Source organism: Manis pentadactyla, chromosome 15, assembly GCF_030020395.1.
Source record: "Manis pentadactyla isolate mManPen7 chromosome 15, mManPen7.hap1, whole genome shotgun sequence".
NCBI classification, from domain to species: Eukaryota; Metazoa; Chordata; class Mammalia; order Pholidota; family Manidae; genus Manis; species Manis pentadactyla.
In genome coordinates this window covers 83,428,675-83,448,062 of record NC_080033.1, presented here as the reverse complement: position 1 = coordinate 83,448,062, position 19,388 = coordinate 83,428,675, and the positions used below count along the sequence as shown (strand labels likewise).

The window sequence follows — 19,388 nt, the reverse complement described above, 5'->3', positions numbered from 1 at the left end:
TTTGTGGCCTAGTATGTGGTCTATTCTGGAGAATGTTCCATGTGCACTTGAGAAGAATGTATATCCCGCTGCTTTTGGATGTAGAGTTCTATAGATGTCTATTAGGTCCATCTGCTCTACTGTGTTGTTCAGTGCTTCCGTGTCCTTACTTATTTTCTGCCCAGTGGATCTATCCTTTGGGGTGAGTGGTGTGTTGAAGTCTCCTAGAATGAATGCATTGCAGTCTATATCCCCCTTTAGTTCTGTTAGTATTTGTTTCACATATGCTGGTGCTCCTGTGTTGGGTGCATATATATTTAGAATGGTTATATCCTCTTGTTTGACTGAGCCCTTTATCATTATGTAGTGTCCTTCTTTATCTCTTGTTACTTTCTTTGTTTTGAAGTCTATTTTGTCTGATATTAGTACTGCAACCCCTGCTTTCTTCTCATTGTTGTTTGCTTGAAATATGTTTTTCCATCCCTTGACTTTTAGTCTGTACATGCCTTTGGGTTTGAGGTGAGTTTCTTGTAAGCAGCATATAGATGGGTCTTGCTTTTTTATCCATTCTGTTACTCTGTGTCTTTTGATTGGTGCATTCAACCCATTAACATTTAGGGTGACTATTGAAAGATATGTACTTATTGCCATTGCAGGCTTTAAATTCGTGGTTACCAAAGGTTCAAGGTTAGCCTCTTTAGTATCTTACTGCCTAACTTAGCTCGCTTATTGAGCTGTTATATACACTGTCTGGAGATTCTTTTCTTCTCTCCCTTCTTGTTCCTCCTCCTCGATTCTTCATATGTTGGGTGTTTTGTGCTGTGCTCTTTCTAGGAGTGCTCCCATCTAGAGCAGTCCCTGTAAGATGTTCTGTAGAGGTGGTTTGTGGAAAGCAAATTCCCTCAGCTTTTGTTTGTCTGGGAATTGTTTAATCCCACCATCATATTTGAATGATAGTCGTGCTGGATACAGTATCCTCGGTTCAAGGCCCTTCTGTTTCATTGTATTAAATATATCATGCCATTCTCTTCTGGCCTGTAGGGTTTCTGTTGAGAAATCTGACGTTAGCCTGATGGGTTTTCCTTTATAGGTGACCTTTTTCTCTCTAGCTGCCTTTAACACTCTTTCCTTGTCCTTGATCTTTGCCATTTTAATTATTATGTGTCTTGGTGTTGTCCTCCTTGGATCCTTTCTGTTGGGGGTTCTGTGTATTTCCGTGGTCTGTTCGATTACTTCCTCCCCCAGTGTGGGGAAGTTTTCAGCAATTATTTCTTCTAAGATACTTTCCATCTCTTTTCCTCTCTCTTCTTCTTCTGGGACCCCTATAATACGGATATTGTTCCTTTTGGATTGGTCACACAGTTCTCTTAATATTGTTTCATTCCTGGAGATCCTTTTGTCTCTCTCTATGTCAGCTTCTATGCGTTCCTGTTCTCTGATTTCAATTCCATCAATGGCCTCTTGCATTCTATCCATTCTGCTTATAAACCCTTCCAGAGTTTGTTTCATTTCTGCGATCTCCTTTCTGGCATCTGTGATCTCCTTCCGGACTTCATCCCATTTCTCTTGCGTATTTCTCTGCATCTCTGTCAGCATGTTTATGATTCTTATTTTGAATTCTTTTTCAGGGAGACTGGTTAGGTCTGTCTCCTTCTCTGGTGTTGTCTCTGTGATCTTTGTCTGCCTGTAGCTTTGCCTTTTCATGGTGATAGGAATAGTCTGCAGAACTGGGACGAGTGGCGGCTGGAAGGACTTCCTTTCTTGTTGGTTTGTGGCCCTCCTCTCCTGGGAGAACAGCGGCCTCTAGTGGCTTGTGCTGCGCAGCTGCGCGCAGACAGGGTTTCTGCTTCCTGCCCGGCTGCTATGGAGTTAATCTCCGCTGTTGCTGTGGGCGTGGCCTGGCTCGGGCAGCTGCTCCAAAATGGTGGAGTCGCGTTGGAGGGGGAGCTGCTGGGAGGCTATTTATCTCCGTAAGGGGCCTCCCTGCTCCCTGCAGCCCAGGGGTTAGGGTGCCCAGCGATCCCGGATTCCCTACCTCTGGATTAAGTGACCCGCCCTGCCCCTTTAAGACTTCCAAAAAGCACCCGCCAAAACAAAACAACGACCACCAAAAAAAAAAGAAAAAAAAATTTTTTAATTAAAAAAAAAAGTTTTTAATTAAAAAAAAAAAAGGTGGTTGTTCGTTTTCCTTTATTCTCCGGTGCCAGCCTCAGGCCTCTGCTCACCGGTCTTGCTGCCCTGTTTCCCTAGTATTGGGGTCCCTATCCCTTTAAGACTTCCAAAAAGCGCTCGCCAAAACAAAACAGCAAAAAAGCAAAAAAAAAAATGGTTGCACGCTTTTCTTATGTCCTCTGGCGCCCAGCCTCCAGTGCCCGCTCACTGTTCTTGCTGCCCTGTTTCCCTAGTATCCAGGGCCCTGCACTCTGGCCCGGATGGCGGGGGCTGGGTGCTCGGCAGTCCTGGGCTCCGTCTCCCTCCCGCTCTGCCTATTCTTCTCCCGCCGGGAGCTGGGGGGAGGGGCGCTCGGCTCCCACCGGGCCGGGACTTGTATCTTACCCCCTTCGCAAGGCGCTGGGTTCTCTCAGGTGCGGATGTGGTCTGGATATTGTCCTGTGTCCTCTGGTCTTTATTCTAGGAAGGGTTGTCTTTGTTATATTTTCATAGATATATGTTGTTTTGGGAGGAGATTTCCGCTGCTCTACTCACGCCGCCATCTTCCGCCCCTCCTACAAGACATTCTTAAGAGAAATTAAAAAGGACACTAACAAATGGAAACTCATGCCATGCTCTTGGCTAGGAAGAATTAATATTGTCAAAATGACCATTCTGCCCAAAGAAATCTACAGATTTAATGCAATCCTGATCAAATAACCAACAGCATTCTCCAACGAACTGGAACAAACAGTTCTAAAATTCATATGGAAACACCAAAGACCCTGAATAGACAAAGCAATCCTGAGAAGGAAGAATAAAGTGGGGGGGGGATCTCGCTTCCCAACTTCAAGCTCTACTACAAAGCCACAGTAATCAAGACAATTTGGTACTGGCACAAGAACAGAGGCACAGACCAGTGGAACAGAATAGAGACTCCAGACATTAACCCAAACATATATGGTCAATTAATATATGATAAAGGAGCCATGGACATACAATGGGGAAGTGACAGCCTCTTCAACAGCTGCTGCTGGCAAAACTGGACAGCTACATGTAGGAGAATGAAACTGGATCATTGTCTAACCCCATAAACAAAAGTAAATTTGAAATGGATCAAAGATCTGAATGTAAGCCATGAAACCATAAAACTCTTAGAAAAAGACGTAGGCAAAGATCTCTCGGACATAAACATGAGCTACTTCTTTTTGAACATATGTCCCGGGGCAAGGGAAACAAAAGCAAAACTGAACAAGTGGGACTATATCAAGCTGAAAAGCTTCTGTACAGCAAAGGACACCACCAATAGAACAAAAAGGCATCCTACAGTATGGGAGAATATATTCATAAATGACAGATCTGATAAAGGGTTGACATCCAAAATATATAAAGAGCTCATGCACCTCAACAAACAAAAAACAAACAATCCAATTAAAAAATAGGCAGAGGAGCTGAACAGACAGTTCTCCAAAGAAGAAATTCAGATGGCCAACAGACACATGAAAAGATGCTCCACATCGCTAGTCATCAGAGAAATGCAAATTAAAACCACAGTGAGATAACATCTCACACCAGTAAGGATCGCCACCATCCAAAAGACAAACAACAACAAATGTTGGCGAGGTTGTGGAGAAAGGGGAACCCTCGTACACTGCTGGTGGGAATGTAAATTAGTTCAACCATTGTGGAAAGCAGTATGGAGGTTCCTCAAAAAGCTCAAAATAGAAATACCATTTGACCCAGGAATCCCACTTCTAGGAATTTACCCTAAGAATGCAGTAGCCCAATTTGAATAAGACAGATGCACCCCTGTGTTTATCATAGCACTATTTACAATAGCCAAGAAATGGAAGCAACCTAAGTGTCCATCAGTAGATGAATGGATAAAGAAGATGTGGTACATTTACACAATGGAATATTATTAAGAAGAAAACAAATCCTACCATTTGCAACAACATGGATGGAGCTAGAGGATATTATGCTCAGTGAAATAAGCCAGGTGGAGAAAGACAAGTACCAAATGATTTCACTCATATGTGGAGTATAAGAACAAAGAAAAACTGAAGGAACAAAACAGCAGGAGACTCACAGAACCCACGAATGGACTAACGGTTACCAAAGGGGAAGGGACTGGGGAGGATGGGTGGGAAGGGAGGGATAAGGGCAGGAAAAAGAAAGGGGGCATTATGATTAGCGTGTATAATGTGGGGGTGGGGTACGGGGCGGGCTCTACAACACAGAGAAGACAAGTAGTGATTTTACAGCATCTTACTAAACTGAAGGACAGTGACTGTGAAGGGGTATGTGGGGGGGAATTGGTGGGGGGGAGCCTAGTAAACATAATGTTCTTCATGTAATTGTAGATAAATGATACCCAAAAAAACCTAATACACCATTTAATTTTCTGCTCAAATAAAAATATAATTTTTTTTTAATTTACCATCATGGGTATACACCCACTCCTAGGTAATACCCCAAAGAAATGAAAATTATGTTCAAACAGAAACTGGCCCATGAGTTCCTGGCAGCACTGCTCACCACAGCAAAAAGATAGAAACAACTCAAATGTCCATCAAGGGGTGAATGGATGGACAACACAGGGTTTATGAGGAGGGCGTCCCCAGAAACTTTAATGTACAATTAATGTATGATCAACAATTCCATTTCAAGGCATCTGCCAAACCACAAGAAAGCTTGCCCTCAGGGAGCAGGGTTGAATCAGCGCCATGCTGCATCCCGGGGGCCTCCCAGGCGGTCCCACCCCGGGGACCTTCCCCAGGAAACCGCCCCTTGTGCTGGGTACACAGCAAGGGCTGCGCCCATGGTAAGCGGGCCGCTACTCTAACTAAGTCCCCTCCACCCCCTTCCCATCTCAGAGCCTTGTTAGGAAGGATGCGTGCAGCCAATCCACCCACCGCAAGGGGCCAGGGGCACACAGCAAGGAAACATGGGCTCCCGGGGATACGCTGGATGCCACGCCCCTCCCCTGTCCCACCACGCCCGGGCCCAGACTCACCCGTGCCCCGAACTCGCCCCAAGCACCGCCCACCACACTCACAGCCCAATCACGTGCATCCACCTCACCCCAAAACTCCACACAGACCCCATTCCCCAACACAGGCCCTTCCTCCCCTGGCCCCTGGAGAGGAGTGCTCAGCAGATGGTGCACAGGAAGCCTCTCCTTACCTTTGCCTCCCACAGCTCCTCAGGAAACTGAGCTGTCACTGCGCGGCATCCCAGAGCCACACGGGAGCCAGAGGAATCCCAGCACTGGTCAGTGCGAAGAGGGAAGTTGCAGGGCGCAAACGTGCATGCACCTCGCGGATTGACAAAGAGGGCAGAGGCTCCACCTGTGGGCCACGGTGGGTGGTGCAGGGCGTGCAGTCACAGTTCAGAGAAGGTGGTGGCCCCTCGTGGCTAAACTGATTAACCCTAACCCTAATCCTAATCCCAACCTCTAACCCTAACCCTATCATTCCCGAACACTTTTCCAAAAACCTGATCCTAAGCATAACCCTTGCCCCTGACTGTAATCCCTCACTTTCCCCATCAACGTTACCCACACCTCACCATAACACATAACTTCAATCTCACCCTCACCCTAAAATTAAACCTGAACCATAACTTTATACTGTAATCCTATCATCCCCATACACCTTAGCAAAAACCTAACAAAAACCCTAACCCTGGCCCCTGACCCTAACCCCGCACCATCACCATCAATGTCACCAACACCTCACCATAACCCTACACCTCAATCTCGCACTTACCCTAACAGGAGCCAGTGGTAAGAGTTCTCCTTAGCCAAAGCAGCCATGGCCTAAGCAATGAGACACTGTATTCTGGACTATCACCAAAATCATAAAATAATGATGTGGGCATCCACAGTGGTAAAAAATAAGTGACTACACAGATTTCCATCCATGGGGTTGAACATAGATTTCCAGTTGCAGAAGAATTCTGAATAATTGACACTGACACTCAGCCACCCATCACAAAGTTGGAGCTAACTTCCCCTCCTGAGGTATGGGCTCCACATGTCACCTTCTTCCTAAAGAAGACACGCATAATGGACGTAGAGAAAGGTAACTTCCCAGTAGGGAAACTGGACTGACACTACCTCACCCAGTGACCACAGTTAATGTGAGCAGCAATAAGTTGCCTTGAGAGTATTGAGTTCAGAAACGAACTGCATCAACCTGGAAACCTAGAGGAACTGGGTGATTTCCCAGTAAATGTGCCCAGTAACAGAATGCGCCCTAGAACAAGGAAAATACAAGCATACTAATTAGCCATCCAGGGCCCTCTTCCCCATGCTGGTTCTCCTGTCACTGTTCCAGGGCTTCCTCTCCCCAGACTGGGAAGGAACCAGGACAGAGCTGTATGGCAGCCCCCATGAGATCTGGCCCCACGCAATGTCTTCATTTCTCCCAGGCACACCCCACCCAGCAAGGACTAGAGGTGGAGGGAGTCTCAGGAATTATTGACTTTGATGTGTCAACTAGGAATTTTTTTATTGCAAGACAGTGTACACACCTACTGAAGTAGAATAAATTATTTTTTAATGGAAAAATATGAGGCAAGTTTAAGATCGGGTTACGGCCTGGCAGGTCCAGGTGTTCACACTCTCACAGTGTGACCTGGACCCTCTTCCAACCCTCCAATGTACTATGTGCCTCTGGGGTGGCCCCATTCACAGGCACAATCTCTCTGGCTGCATCTGGGAACTTCAGCAGCTACAGGCAGACACCCACTCACTGTCCAATCTAGCAAGAATGGTTTCTCCTTCTCTGGGGATCTATGAAAAGCCACAAGTTTAAATGCCTTTAGCCTGGCTTGTTCACATTCTCATCACTGAACCCATCAGAGCACCCAGAAGATAGAATGTGTAGCTGGCTAGACTGGGATCATAGCCCATCATCAAGATGGTTAGAATGTGGGGTCTGCCTCTGGGACTGCTTGTACTGGAGCAGGTGAGATGTGGTTCCCAGGAGAGCTGAGGTGCTGGACATGGCATAAAAACAGATGCCAGGTGGCGAAAGCAGCAGATTCCACATCACTGATGGACCAGTGCAGCTGTGGCAAACCTGAAACCCAATGGGGGAGGGGACTCACTGAAAGCCGGGCTACAGCCACCACCCAGGCGGTGCTCCTGGTGTCCTCCCACAGAGGCAAGAAGCTCTCTACTTACAGAAAAGGCAGTGTTGCTGCTGGTGGTAAATGCAAGGCTCCTGCCTCAGGTGTCAGGTCTTGGCATCTCCATATGGGCCCAGAATAGCCCCTGTGCCCTCCAAAGGCACAAAGGCATCATTTATGTCCCTGGGAGGTAGGAGCCCGGGAGTCACACCTTACCCCTGACCACATTCCTCACCCATCCCCAAAGAACAAGTTGGCTCATTTTCAGTCTCCTCTCCCTCCTTCAGAAAGAGCAGAGACCAAAAGCTAGGATGGTAAGGTGATTATTGCTCAGTGAGGCAGGGAGAGTATCAAAGATTATTCCATGCCCTACAATCCACAGTTTGCTGCCTTTCTGGAGGCCCCAGTGGCTGAGCCAAGGTAGCCAGAGGCTCTACAAGACCACACAGTGAGAAGCTGCCTGCTTGGAGACACACTCACTCTCATGTACTTAATTCTCAAAAGGTGTGGAAGACACGGGTTTTTTACAACCAGCAGCCCAAAGGATGGCAGGACCACAGGCCGCTGCACAGTTGTTGAGCCAGGGCCACATTCAATGTTTGGAGGATTTTAACCTCTCTTGGCAGACTAAGAGGCTGTCACAGAGGAGGCGCTTGCCTCAACCACAGGGATGTGGGGAATTGAAACATCCCAAGGGTTTGTTCTACGCCAGCAGCAAGGTCAGCTCAGTAATTGGCAAGGGGGCTCTTTTTTTCAGGTTTTCTGTTTTGGCTTGGTTTTACTTATGTGTTATTTATGAGGCCTTCTTAGACCTACATTATTTAAACATGCTTTCAGATTTTAAAATGTCCCAGTGATTTTCCTAATATACCTATTATTCCATTTGTTGTGTTTAAATCTTTGAGCCATATGTAATTTAATTTTGCATCTACACACTGTCTCATCAGAACTTACTTAATTACATACGCTTCCCCTCAACATATTGTAATATTCACTTTATCCAAAACGGTAGTATATTTCTCACTAAAAGTGGATTTTATATGGAAGATCACAGGTGGGACTCAGAGGACATTCCAGAGACTGACTGAAGTCTGGCAGAGCAAAGAACCTTTGTCAGGGCACATGGTGTCCGTATCCACCCTAAAGAGCAGCCGGCCGTTCAGCCCCAGGTTCAGCCTGGGCTGCACGGTCGCCGCAGCTGCAGCTACACGGGTCCCGCCCCAGCGCCAGAGGCCAGTCACGAAAACCGCCAGAGTGCGCCTGCGCGCAGGACGCTTCCTGATAGACACGCGCATTAGCCAAAGTAGCCAATCTCCACAGCCGAGGCAAAGACCAGCCCGCTCCGCCCACCTGAGTCCAGGACTGGGTTCTGCTTGTGACTGACAGGCACGGCTTGCCCTACAATCCGCCTTCCCATTGACGGTCCCTCCTGGCCTCCCATTGGCGGGACCGCTTTGGTCACAGCCCTGATTGGCAGGTTGTGCCTGACAAGGCACGGCAAACCCATACCTCGCCTTCACCGACGTCTCATCTTCCAGAGAGCGGGAATCACGCGGACATCGCTAGAGCGCCCCTCCAGGTTGGGTAGCGTGGGAGCAATGCCGGGGAGACCGTGAGGAAATTGGGAGCCTTTGCCGTGCCGTGTGAAAAACTTTATGAACCCTCCACCCTCAACCTTAAAATTCCAGCCTGAAAGAACTCAGATTCCCTCACCCTGAGAGAGTCCAGATCCCCTCAGCCTCACAGGACACCAAATCCCACCACCTTGAGCGATCCTAAATCCGCTAACATGGAGGGATCTCACATCTCCTCAGCGTGAGGAGCACCTCACCCAAACCACCTCATCTTCAGAGAACTCGAAGCCCTTCACCCAGAGAAATACTAAATCCCCTAAGGCTAGACCCCTCCCCATACCCTCAGTAACCCCAGCTCCCCTCAGCCTGAGGCACGCCCCAAACTCTCTGCCCGAGTAAACCTAACTAGAGCACCTACAGAGAGAACAAATTTCCTCAGCTTCAGAGACCTTAAATACCCGAAGGCTGAGAACTGTTAATTTTGCTTCAGCTTCAAAAACTCAAACTAACCTCAACAATAGAGGTCCTAAGTCCCCTTAATGAGAGACTCCAAATTTCCTTAGCTTGACAGACCTCAAATTTCCTCAAAGATCTAAAATCCTCTCAACCTGAGTATTCTAAATCCCTTCAGCCTGAGAGTCCAAACCCTGTCCTGAGTGACGGCAAATGCCATCAGCCTACGGGATCCCAATTCTCCTCAGCATGAGACCCCAAATCCCCTCACTCAGAAACCACAATTTCCTCAGCCCAAGATCTGTTCCCTAGAGATTGAGACAGCTTTATACCCAGATTTCTCGAGAATCCACAGGTGGAGAGCCCCAGATCTTTGAGAAATATTCCTTTCCTCTCGCTGGATCAGTTCCATGATTGTCAGCCTGACCCCAGTCGTGGCATCCAGTGCTCCGCATCTCCCTGAAACTCCTCCAGCCGTGCCCTCTGAGGCACATCCACAGCCAGGGCCCTCCAGGCACCTTCGCCTCCTTTCCTCAGAGGGCCTGAGCTGCAGGGAACTAAAGAAACAAAATTCAGCTCATGTTAGGCTGGTTGTGGCCACTGGAGATGCTCCCATCCCACCAATGCCCCCCACCACCATCTTTCCCCACTGGGTCCCCACATCTTCCTGCCCTGGACAGGAAGACAGAGCTGCATCAGGGCAGTGGTCTGGGCCGTCACCCCCTCTCAGCACCTTCTCCCTTCACAGGTGCCTTGGCTTTGGGGCTGGAAGACTTAGGGACACTTGCCGGCATCAGAGTCCCAGCAGGACCTGCCTGGCCATCCCAGCACCATGAGCTCCGACAGGTCCCTGGAGGAGAACAGTGAGGGCCACTCAAAGGCAACGAGCTGGAAGGCCACGGTGAGAGGTGTGGGAGGTGAAGCCAGGCTCCAGATGGGGTCTGTAAGAAGGAAGGGAAGAGGGGCTCGGTGACAAGGAGCTTGCACCAGTAGGCGACCCTCTCTGTGAGTGCATGAGGATGTCTGAGACATGGGGAGAAAACAGCACCCTAGCATCAGCAACTGCTCCACATCAGGGGAGGGATGGGAAAAATCTCGCTTGGTGTTTGCACAGTAATTCAGGACCCAGTCAGGAGACAGAGTCTTCACCCTTATTTCAGAGACCACCCAGCGGCCTCAGGCTACATACACCCTACATGCAAGATGGAGCAGAAGGCCCAGCTCACAGTTCTGACTTGTATTAGTAAATCACTGATGGAACCTATTATTTTCTCTAGGCCAGAGATGCTTTCAAAGACATTTCCATATACTTCTCCAAGAAAGAATGGACAGAGATGGGAGACTGGGAGAAAATCCGATACAGGAATGTGAAAAGGAACTATGAAGCACTGGTCGCTATAGGTAACACGACATGTGGAGTGCAGATTAGCCTGAGGAAGCAGGAAGCAGGTCTTCAACCCCTGCATCCGTCTGGCTCTCTCTCAGGTGGCTCTGTCTGCCCACAGTTCTCTTCTGTGTGGAGAGAAACCCTGAGGGAAATGCTCTCTGTATCCGTGTGGGGCCAGTACCGACAATGCGGAGCTCACCTCCTGCACTACTGTAGACCCTCCCAGCACATCCGACTGAGTCGCTATGATTCTATGGTGCTTTCATTTCTCGCTGTGCTTTGTTCTTTCTTCCACCTCTTGCCTTTTAGGACAAAGATTTTGCTTCTTCCAGGTCTCAGATCTCCTCGACCAGCTTTCATGCGTCGTCACAGGCAGGCCATCAAGCCCCAGGTGGATGACACTGAGGATTCTGATGAAGAATGGACGCCCAGTCAGCAAGGTGAGGATGCAGGAGGATTTAGAGGTGTCCTGAAACTGACCTGGGTTCGGGTACCAGCTGTGTCTCAGGAGTTAACAAAAGAAACTATTTCCTCAAAAATACAGATGTTCTCAAAGCAAACAAGATATTATACAGTAAGAGGCTATTCATACAAAGTTTTTAAATGGGTAAAGTAATTATATATGTTATTTAAAGATATATTAATAAGCAACAGATGTATAACATTCTGAATGTGAATAAGAAATACCAAATTCAGAATAGTTATCATCACAAGAGAAGAATTTAATTACTTTAGATATCTCATGTAAGTATTTGTCATTTGTGATTGTTTTATCTTATTTAGCATAAGGTCCTCAAGGTCGATCCATGACGTAGCATATGACAGGATTTCCTTCTTTTTTTAAGGCAGAATAATATTCCTGTGTGTGTGTGTGTGTGTACCACATTTTCTTCATCCATTTATCCATCATTTAGGGTGCTTCCATACCTTGGATACTGTGAATAATGCTGCAGTGCCCATGAGTGCGGAAATATTTATTCAAGATCCTGTTTTCAAATTCTATTCATATATACCCAGAAGCTGGATTGCTAGATCATAGGGAAGTTCTATTTCTAATTATTTGAGGAAACTCAATACTGTTTTACATACTGTCTACAACATCAACAAACAGTGTGTAAGTGTTTCAGTTTCCCAACATCATTGCCAACACATGTTATTGTATGTTATTTTCATACTGGCCATCCTAACAGGTATGAGATGACATGTCGCTGTGGTTTTCATTTGCATTTCCATGGTGATTATTGATATTGAGCATCTCTTCATATGTTTGTGGGCCATTTACACGTATCTTCTTTGGAGAAATATCTATTCAAGTCTGTTTTCCATTGTATTAGTCAGCTTGGGTTGCCATAATGAAATACCATAGAATGAGTGTCAATCCACAGAAATTTGTTTTTCTCACACTTCTGGAGACTGGAAGTCCAAGATCAAGGTGCTACCATGGTCAAATCCTCGTCCTTGCTTTTAGGCAATGTCCATCTTGCTATGTGTTGGTACTCTTCTTTGTGCATACTCTTAGGTAGAAAGACACAGATCTTTCTCTTCTTCTTTAGGAGACCAATCCCATCATGGGGGCCCCACTCTCATGACCCCATCCACCCCTAGTTAACTCCAAAGTGCTCCATCTCCAAATACACATTGGGCATTAGGGTTTCAACATAGGAATTTTGGAGGGATGCAATTCAGTCCATAGCACCCAATTTTTAATTAAGTTACTTTTTTTTTACTATTGAATTGTAGGAGTTCCTTATATATTCTGGATATTAAACCCTTATCAGATGTATGTTTTACAAATACTTCCTTCCGTTTTACAGGTGGCCTTTTCACTGTGTCCTTTGTTTCACAGAAATCTTAAGTGGTCTTATCTATTTTGTTGTTGTTGTTTCTTAAGCTTCTCATGTCATATCCCAGAAATCATTGCCAATTCCAATGTCATGAAGTTTGCCCTTTTTTTTTCCTAAGAGTTTTATACTTTGAGGTCTTCCATTTGAGCTGATTTTTGTATATGACATCAAAAAAAGGGCCCCTCTTCATTCATTTGCATCTAGACATTCTCAGCACCACCATTTGTTGAAGAGACTGTGTCCTTTCCATTTACTGTGTCTTCTTTGATTTCTTTCAGCAATGTTCTGTGATTTTCAGTGTGCAAGTGTTTCACTTCCTTGATTAAGTTTACTCTTGATTACTTCACTCATTTTGTTGCTGTTCAAAATGGATTGTCTTCTTAGCTGCCTTTTTAGATTGTTCCTTGTTAGTGCATAGAAGTACAAGTCATTTTTTAGTGTTAATTTTGTATCCTGCAACTTTGCTGAATTTATTAGTTCTAACAGGATTTTGGGAAGAATCTTTATGTTCTTCTACATATGAGATCCACAACCAGACATAATCTTACTTTTTTCTTGCCAAGTCGGATTCCTTTTATTTCCTTTCCTTGTGTGATTCCCTGGCTCGGTCTGGCAGTATTACTCTGAATGGAAGTGGCAAGAGTGGGCATCCTTGGCTTGTTCTTAATCTTACAAGAAATGTTCTCATTTTTTCACTATTGAATATGAGGTTGGAGGTGGACTTTTCATATTTGACTTTTATTATAGTGAGGTAATTTCCTTCTACTCCCAGTTTGTTGGGTATTTTTGTCAAAAAAGGCCAATTTATTATTTAATGACAAATGCAATAGATAATTTATGAACATAGGAAGAAATATAAATGACATTTTCTCTAGTTTTTAAACATTTTTTTAAATTAGTTGATGACCCCAATAGAAAGCCTCGATGATACTTCGGAAACCATTTTCCGACCGCCCTTCAGTACTCTTTGTACTCATCATTCTAGTTCAGACTGCCATGTCCCTAATGCGAATTTCCAGAGTTTGGAAACATTTACCAACTGAAACATTGATTTTTAATCATCTTTAGTCAAACCTCCTTGGATGACCTTCAGAGTGGAACAGAGTAAATACCAGAAGGTGAGTATTTCCTAAACCCTGATGACAAGAAAATCTTTCTCGTGGACCCAAACACAGGTAAGAGTAGAAGGCACTGAGTGTGCTAGAAACTGCTGCCTTCCTTTCCTGATCCCTTCTGCACAATGTCTGCTACCATTTTAATAGCTAATAAGAATAGCAACAATAGTAGCTACCACTTATTTCTATTTTCACAATATTTCAGACTTTATTTTAAGCATTTTACATGAATAACCTGACTTGAACCTTGCAGTAACCCTATGAGGTAGGTACTATAACCATCACCATTTATAGATGAGGAAACTGAGATAAAGAAATGTTTGGTTATATGCCTCGTATCACAGTTTCAGTGGCAGTGAAATCTGATCCAAAGCTCCTTCTCTAAACCACTTACAAGCCCATTGAAACTTTCATAGTTGTCTAAAACTCACACTGCTTTTATTCATAACTTCACTCCTCTTACTGGTTATTACAGCTTAAGCTCCTGTCTGCTATGTTAAAAGGAGAGATGTGCTAAGACCCTCTGAGTAAGGGAAGCTTACAAACAAATGGGCAGTACTGATAGTGAATAGTCCCATATGAAGGAGATAGGATCCCCACCATTACAGCCCCCCAACTCTAATGAAAAGAAGCATCTCCCAGCCCATAGGAACTCCAGGTTTGATGATTGAGGAACAACAAATAAGAAAATGCCTTAAGGATTTCATATAGGTTACACACTATTCAGCCAAAACACATCCATCTGGCACTGCTTTCAAATGCTCATTCTTGTAGGAGGAAGTGAGTCTTTCCTCCAAGCTCTAATTAGGCAATCACACGTTATTTGTAATCATCTGTGTAGCCTGCCTCTGAAATGTGGGTTTTTTTAGAACCTTGTTCATATGTGACTCTTCTCATAAGTCCAAGGCCCAGCTCAAGGCCCTATATATTTTCTGAATAATTCGTATTAAACTAGATCAAATTAAACTAGATGTAAGAGTGTCAAGGAATGCTGAAGATAGTATCTATAAGATAGATTTCAAATATGGAGACAAGTGAGGAGGTAAGTTGATAGCAAGACTAATCTCACATTCATGCTGTATTAGCTCACAAAATAATTTGGTCTCAAAACAGTATGACATTTCATGTTCATTACAACATTAAGAATTCACATATATGCCAGTTTATGGGTCAGGAAACTGAGGAAAACTAGCTAGTGTTACAACCTTATTCAGACAGAATTGACAGTAACCAGCTAATCCAATTCCAGATATTCTTTCCAGGATATGGCGGTCTGCAACCTTTGCCATCTTTTCTTTATCGCCTTGATACATTTCTGCCAACAATTTCTCAGTTCTCTTCCCAATATCACTGTTTGGTCACCTCATTTTCCAGGTGTATTTGATACCCTCTGTACATTTCTGCATTTCCTCTTCCATAAAAGGTCCACTCATTTGTAAAAAATCACCTATTTTCTCTATAAACTCTTACCCCCATCTTGCACAGACCCTGTTGATTCTCTAGCCTTCCCAAGTATCCTCCCTCTCTTACTCTCACCTTTTTGGAGAAATTTTAAACAAAACTGAATAGGAAGATCTTAAGAAAAGGGTTCTACTACAAAGGGAAAGAGAAGGAACAAAATAGCAGCAGACTCATAGACACTGAGAAGGGAATAGTGGTTATCAAGGGGAAGGGAGGGGAGAGGGGGGAAGGGAAAGGGGATTAAGGGGCACAGTAATAGTTGATCACAGGGACGGTAGTACAGCACAGAGAATACAGCTAATGATTCTGTAACATCTTAATACATCGATGATAGTGACCACACAGAGGGGGTGAGAATTTCATAATATGGGTAACTGTTGAACCACTGTATTATATACTTGAAACCAACATAATATTGTATACCAGTGATACTTTTAATTTTAAAAAAATACAGGGGTTCTACTCTTGTTTTCACTGCCCACTTAGGCCCTTTCTTTTCCCCCTATTATTCAGATTTCCCTGGTATTTGCAAGGGTTATTAAAGTATTAACTAAAGTCATGCATGTGAAAACACATCATAAGCCTTAAAGAAGTAAATGAATGCATATTGTCTTTTGATATGTAACTCTCGCATTGAAGGGAACATCCAAGGCGCCACGAAGTGGTGAATCTAGTTTGAAGAAATTCTCAAAAACAGCAAACTTTCTGAACATAAGTGGCTCAGAGCAGGCCCAGAAGCCAGTATCCCCTCCTGGAAAAACAAGTACCTCTGGACATCACTGTAGACAAAAAATGGGTAAGAAGAAAAACTTTAGTCCCCCTCAGTCCTTTAGAAAGGCTGATGAATATGGTGAAAGCATGTGGTTTAAACTTTGGATAGGCCTGGGTTTAAGCTGGACTAACCTGAGGCCTGAAGTTAGCACTAGGGCCTTGGGCAAATCTTATAAATTCTCTGAGTTCCTGAATGTTAATTTGTAAAGTGAAGATAAGAAAACATAGCTCATGTACTGTTTGAAAACATTAATTTAAAAATAAAAGAATTGGCCTGTGCAAGTTGTCCAATAAATCCATCTGTGATAACAGACCATAGTTTCTTGGTATTGTATGCCCAGACCTTTGTTTAATGCCTACCATGTTACATGCCCTCAACAAATATTCTCTGAATGAATAAAAGTGTGAATGAACCATTTTCTAAGTACAAAATTTGGGAAGTTTAACCGGATAATGACAGTAGCCAAAATTGACTTAAGCATCTGTATCAGTGTTGAATCCTAGTCTCTCTAGTTAACAGGGTGAAAACCAGAGTGTGTAGAAGGACAGGGGGTCATTTGATGGGAAAGTCCATTTTTGACCAAACAGGGACTAACATTCCAGACCTCACCAACCTCACTTACCTACTCTTCTCCAACTTAGAACGTGGAAGAAAGGAGACTGAAGTAAAGACATACAGCCTACGAGAAAGAAAGGTCTGCACATACCAAGAGGTCAGCGAGCCCCAGGATGACGACTACCTCTGTAAGTGACCATTTTGGCCCACTCACAGAGAAGGCTGTTGTGTCTTGGTACAATAATTTCATCTCGTTGTTTGGTCCCCACATTATTCCCTTCCTCTAATAACTTGGAGTACAGGACTGAAGCTAAATGGTGTGAGTGCCTGCACTCTTTCTGAAGCTCTTCACTTCCAAGAACATGTACTATGCTTTCCCTAACCCCTCTTGCTCTCACCTCCAGATTGTGAGAAGTGTCAGAACTTCTTCATTGACAGTTGTACTACTCATGGCCCCGCTACATTTATAAAGGACACTGCAGTGGACAAGGGATATCCCAACCGCTCAGACCTCACTCTGCCCCCTGGGCTGAAAATCAGACCATCGAGCATCCCTGAGGCTGGGCTTGGAGTGTGGAATGAAACATCTGATCTGCCACTGGGTCTGCACTTTGGCCCCTATGAGGGCCACATCACAGAAGATGAAGAGGCAGCCAACAGCGGGTATTCCTGGCAGGTTAGAATCATCTGTCTCTTCCCCTGTCTCTAGTTTCCTACATTCCTCTTGTGGATTGATGGGACCTGACCTTCTACATGCCAGAACATTTATGGAGATAACATGGTCAGCTCTGTGTAATGGGTGGACTTTGTATCAACATGGAGCTACTAGGTAAAGATCAGAGGGTAGGTGGGAGCACAGAAGTACAGACATAGACAAATGGCTCCTCCCTTACAGGGCCCTTGCTCTGAGTGGGAAAATTGATTCAGATATGTTGATGATGGCTGATAAGCATGTCACATTCAGTTGGTGACTGAATCCATGAAGGATGAAAGCACACTGATAACAATACGGTATAACACTTCTTCTATTACCTCCCTCATAAAAAAATCCTTTAACTTCTCTTTCTGGAATTCAGATCACCACAGGAAGAAACTCCTATAAGTATGTGGATGGAAAGGATAAATCTTGGGCCAACTGGATGAGGTAAGGCCAAGTTTTCTGAGTTTCAGAGAGGATATTCGACTCTCACAAGCCCATATTCCTTCCCTTCTCATCATGCCTCCCTCAGTTGTCTCCCTCAAGCCTCTGTTTCTCTGTTTACTCCATACAGTGTTTTATTTTAAGAGTTATTTAGAAAAAAACAAGAAATAAAATGATAGTATGTGTCCTAAAATATAAATCTCTATGCTATACAAAATTTCAGCCCTAGAGGAAACCTTGAGGAGCCTAGATTCACACACTTTAACTTATCTAATCAACGCTTATTAGGCACTTACTATGTTCCAGTTCAGACAGGGGAGTTCTTTAACTAAACACATTAAATCCATGTCCTTATGGAGGACATATTGCAGACAAACACATTAAAATATTGATGTCAAGAAGATTTAACTATAATTTTCCTATTTTTTCAAGAAGTACACAGTGCCAAGATAAATTAAAACAAGGGAGGGCAGCAAATCTTTAATCTGTGAGGGCAGAAAATCTTCTTAAATTCACTTCTAATTAGAACTGGGTTCTGAAGCCTGAGTACAAATAAGTTGTACTATGGCCGTAGGCCTCTGGGCTTCATGACCCAGCCCCTTCCCTTACCACGGGGATACAGAATGTGAATGAACTATTATTGTCCTGTGCTATTATGCTAAGGCAAAAGGACCTCCACTTTCTATAGAAACCCGTGGGAAGCAAGTAAATGGTACGTTAAATAAAGGGTGGAGAGATTGGACAAAGGCATCTTAAAACAGGATATGAGTTAGGCTGATATGTGCTAATCTAGAAGCAGAGTTGATAATCAAGCACAAAGGTATGTGTTACACAACAGACTCAACTTAGAGAAGCTAAACATCCATGGATTTTATGGCAAAATGAGGTGGACATTAAGTATGAAATTAGGCTTTGGAAAATACTTAATTAGGCAAGGGAGGAAAGCATTCTAGGCAGGATGAGCACATTAAGAAAGACTTGGCAATAAGAATTCACATGATATTGTGAAAGAGACTGAGGTATAAACAAAGGCTTCCCCAGGAACAGTGAGAGGAGGGGGCAGCATCAAAGCCAGCCATAAACATTGGGCATGGAGCTGGATGTGGATATGATAAGTGGTGGGAACTTAATGCCTGTGGTTTCTTCCCTTTTGCCTGCTGTAATCCTAGGTATGTAAACTGCGCCAGGGATGATGATGAGCAGAACCTGGTGGCTTTTCAGTATCACAGTCAGATCTTCTACAGAACCTGCCAGGTCATCAGGCCAGGCTGTGAACTGCTGGTCTGGTATGGAGACGAGTATGGCCAGGAGCTGGGCATCAAGTGTGGAAGCAAGTGGAAGGGAGAGCTCACAGCACAGAGAGGTGGGCACCACTGTTCTTTAAAGTGGAAAGAAATTAAAGGATTCTTGGGAATTTCATAGTCCAACTCTTAAGAAGAGTAAAATCCAGATAAAGTCAGTAAAATTGCAATTCAGATGCTTCAGAAATTAAGGATTCATTTCATAAGCCTTTGACACTTAGGAACAGTTTTTACTTTTAAAATTTTTTGCTCTGATTTTTGTAATACTTTGTGCATAAAATATATCACAGCATAGAGTACTGGAAGACTTAGGGGCAAAAAAAACGAGTTTTCAAGCACCTACCAGCTCTCTCCCCAACACAGTTTTTTCTGGCCCTTTTAGCTGCTTCTTCTTAATTTGTTCCATGTGTGAGAAATACTCACTGGTCTGAACTCAATAAGTGGTCACAGAGTCAAAAAGAACAACAGAGTGAGGCTTTAATGGCAGCCTTGCAAGATCAGGTGTCTGGTGAGTAGGCA

At 44.3% G+C, this 19,388-nt stretch overlaps 1 protein-coding gene across 1 annotated transcript; it reads left to right on the top strand.

Moving 5' to 3' along the window:
* Nucleotides 1-9,700: 9,700 nt before the first annotated feature.
* Nucleotides 9,701-19,032, top strand: PRDM7 (PR/SET domain 7). Its single transcript, XM_036924140.2, has 9 exons — nt 9,701-10,201; nt 10,578-10,694; nt 11,013-11,120; nt 13,593-13,642; nt 15,740-15,896; nt 16,514-16,615; nt 16,832-17,103; nt 17,504-17,571; nt 18,738-19,032. Exons 1-9 carry the CDS (start codon nt 10,126-10,128, stop codon nt 18,988-18,990), a joined length of 1,203 nt encoding a protein of 400 aa, XP_036780035.2. The 5' UTR covers nt 9,701-10,125; the 3' UTR covers nt 18,991-19,032.
* The last annotated feature ends 356 nt before the right edge of the window (nt 19,033-19,388 follow it).

Coding starts and splice junctions, on each gene's coding strand:
- PRDM7 (XM_036924140.2), top strand. CDS start 10,126: ATGAGCTCCGACAGGTCCCTGGAGGAGAACAGTGAGGGCCACTCAAAG. Junction 10,202..10,577: donor CTGGAAGGCCACGGTGAGAG/GTGTGGGAGGTG, acceptor TCTAGGCCAGAG/ATGCTTTCAAAGACATTTCC. Junction 10,695..11,012: donor TGAAGCACTGGTCGCTATAG/GTAACACGACAT, acceptor TGCTTCTTCCAG/GTCTCAGATCTCCTCGACCA.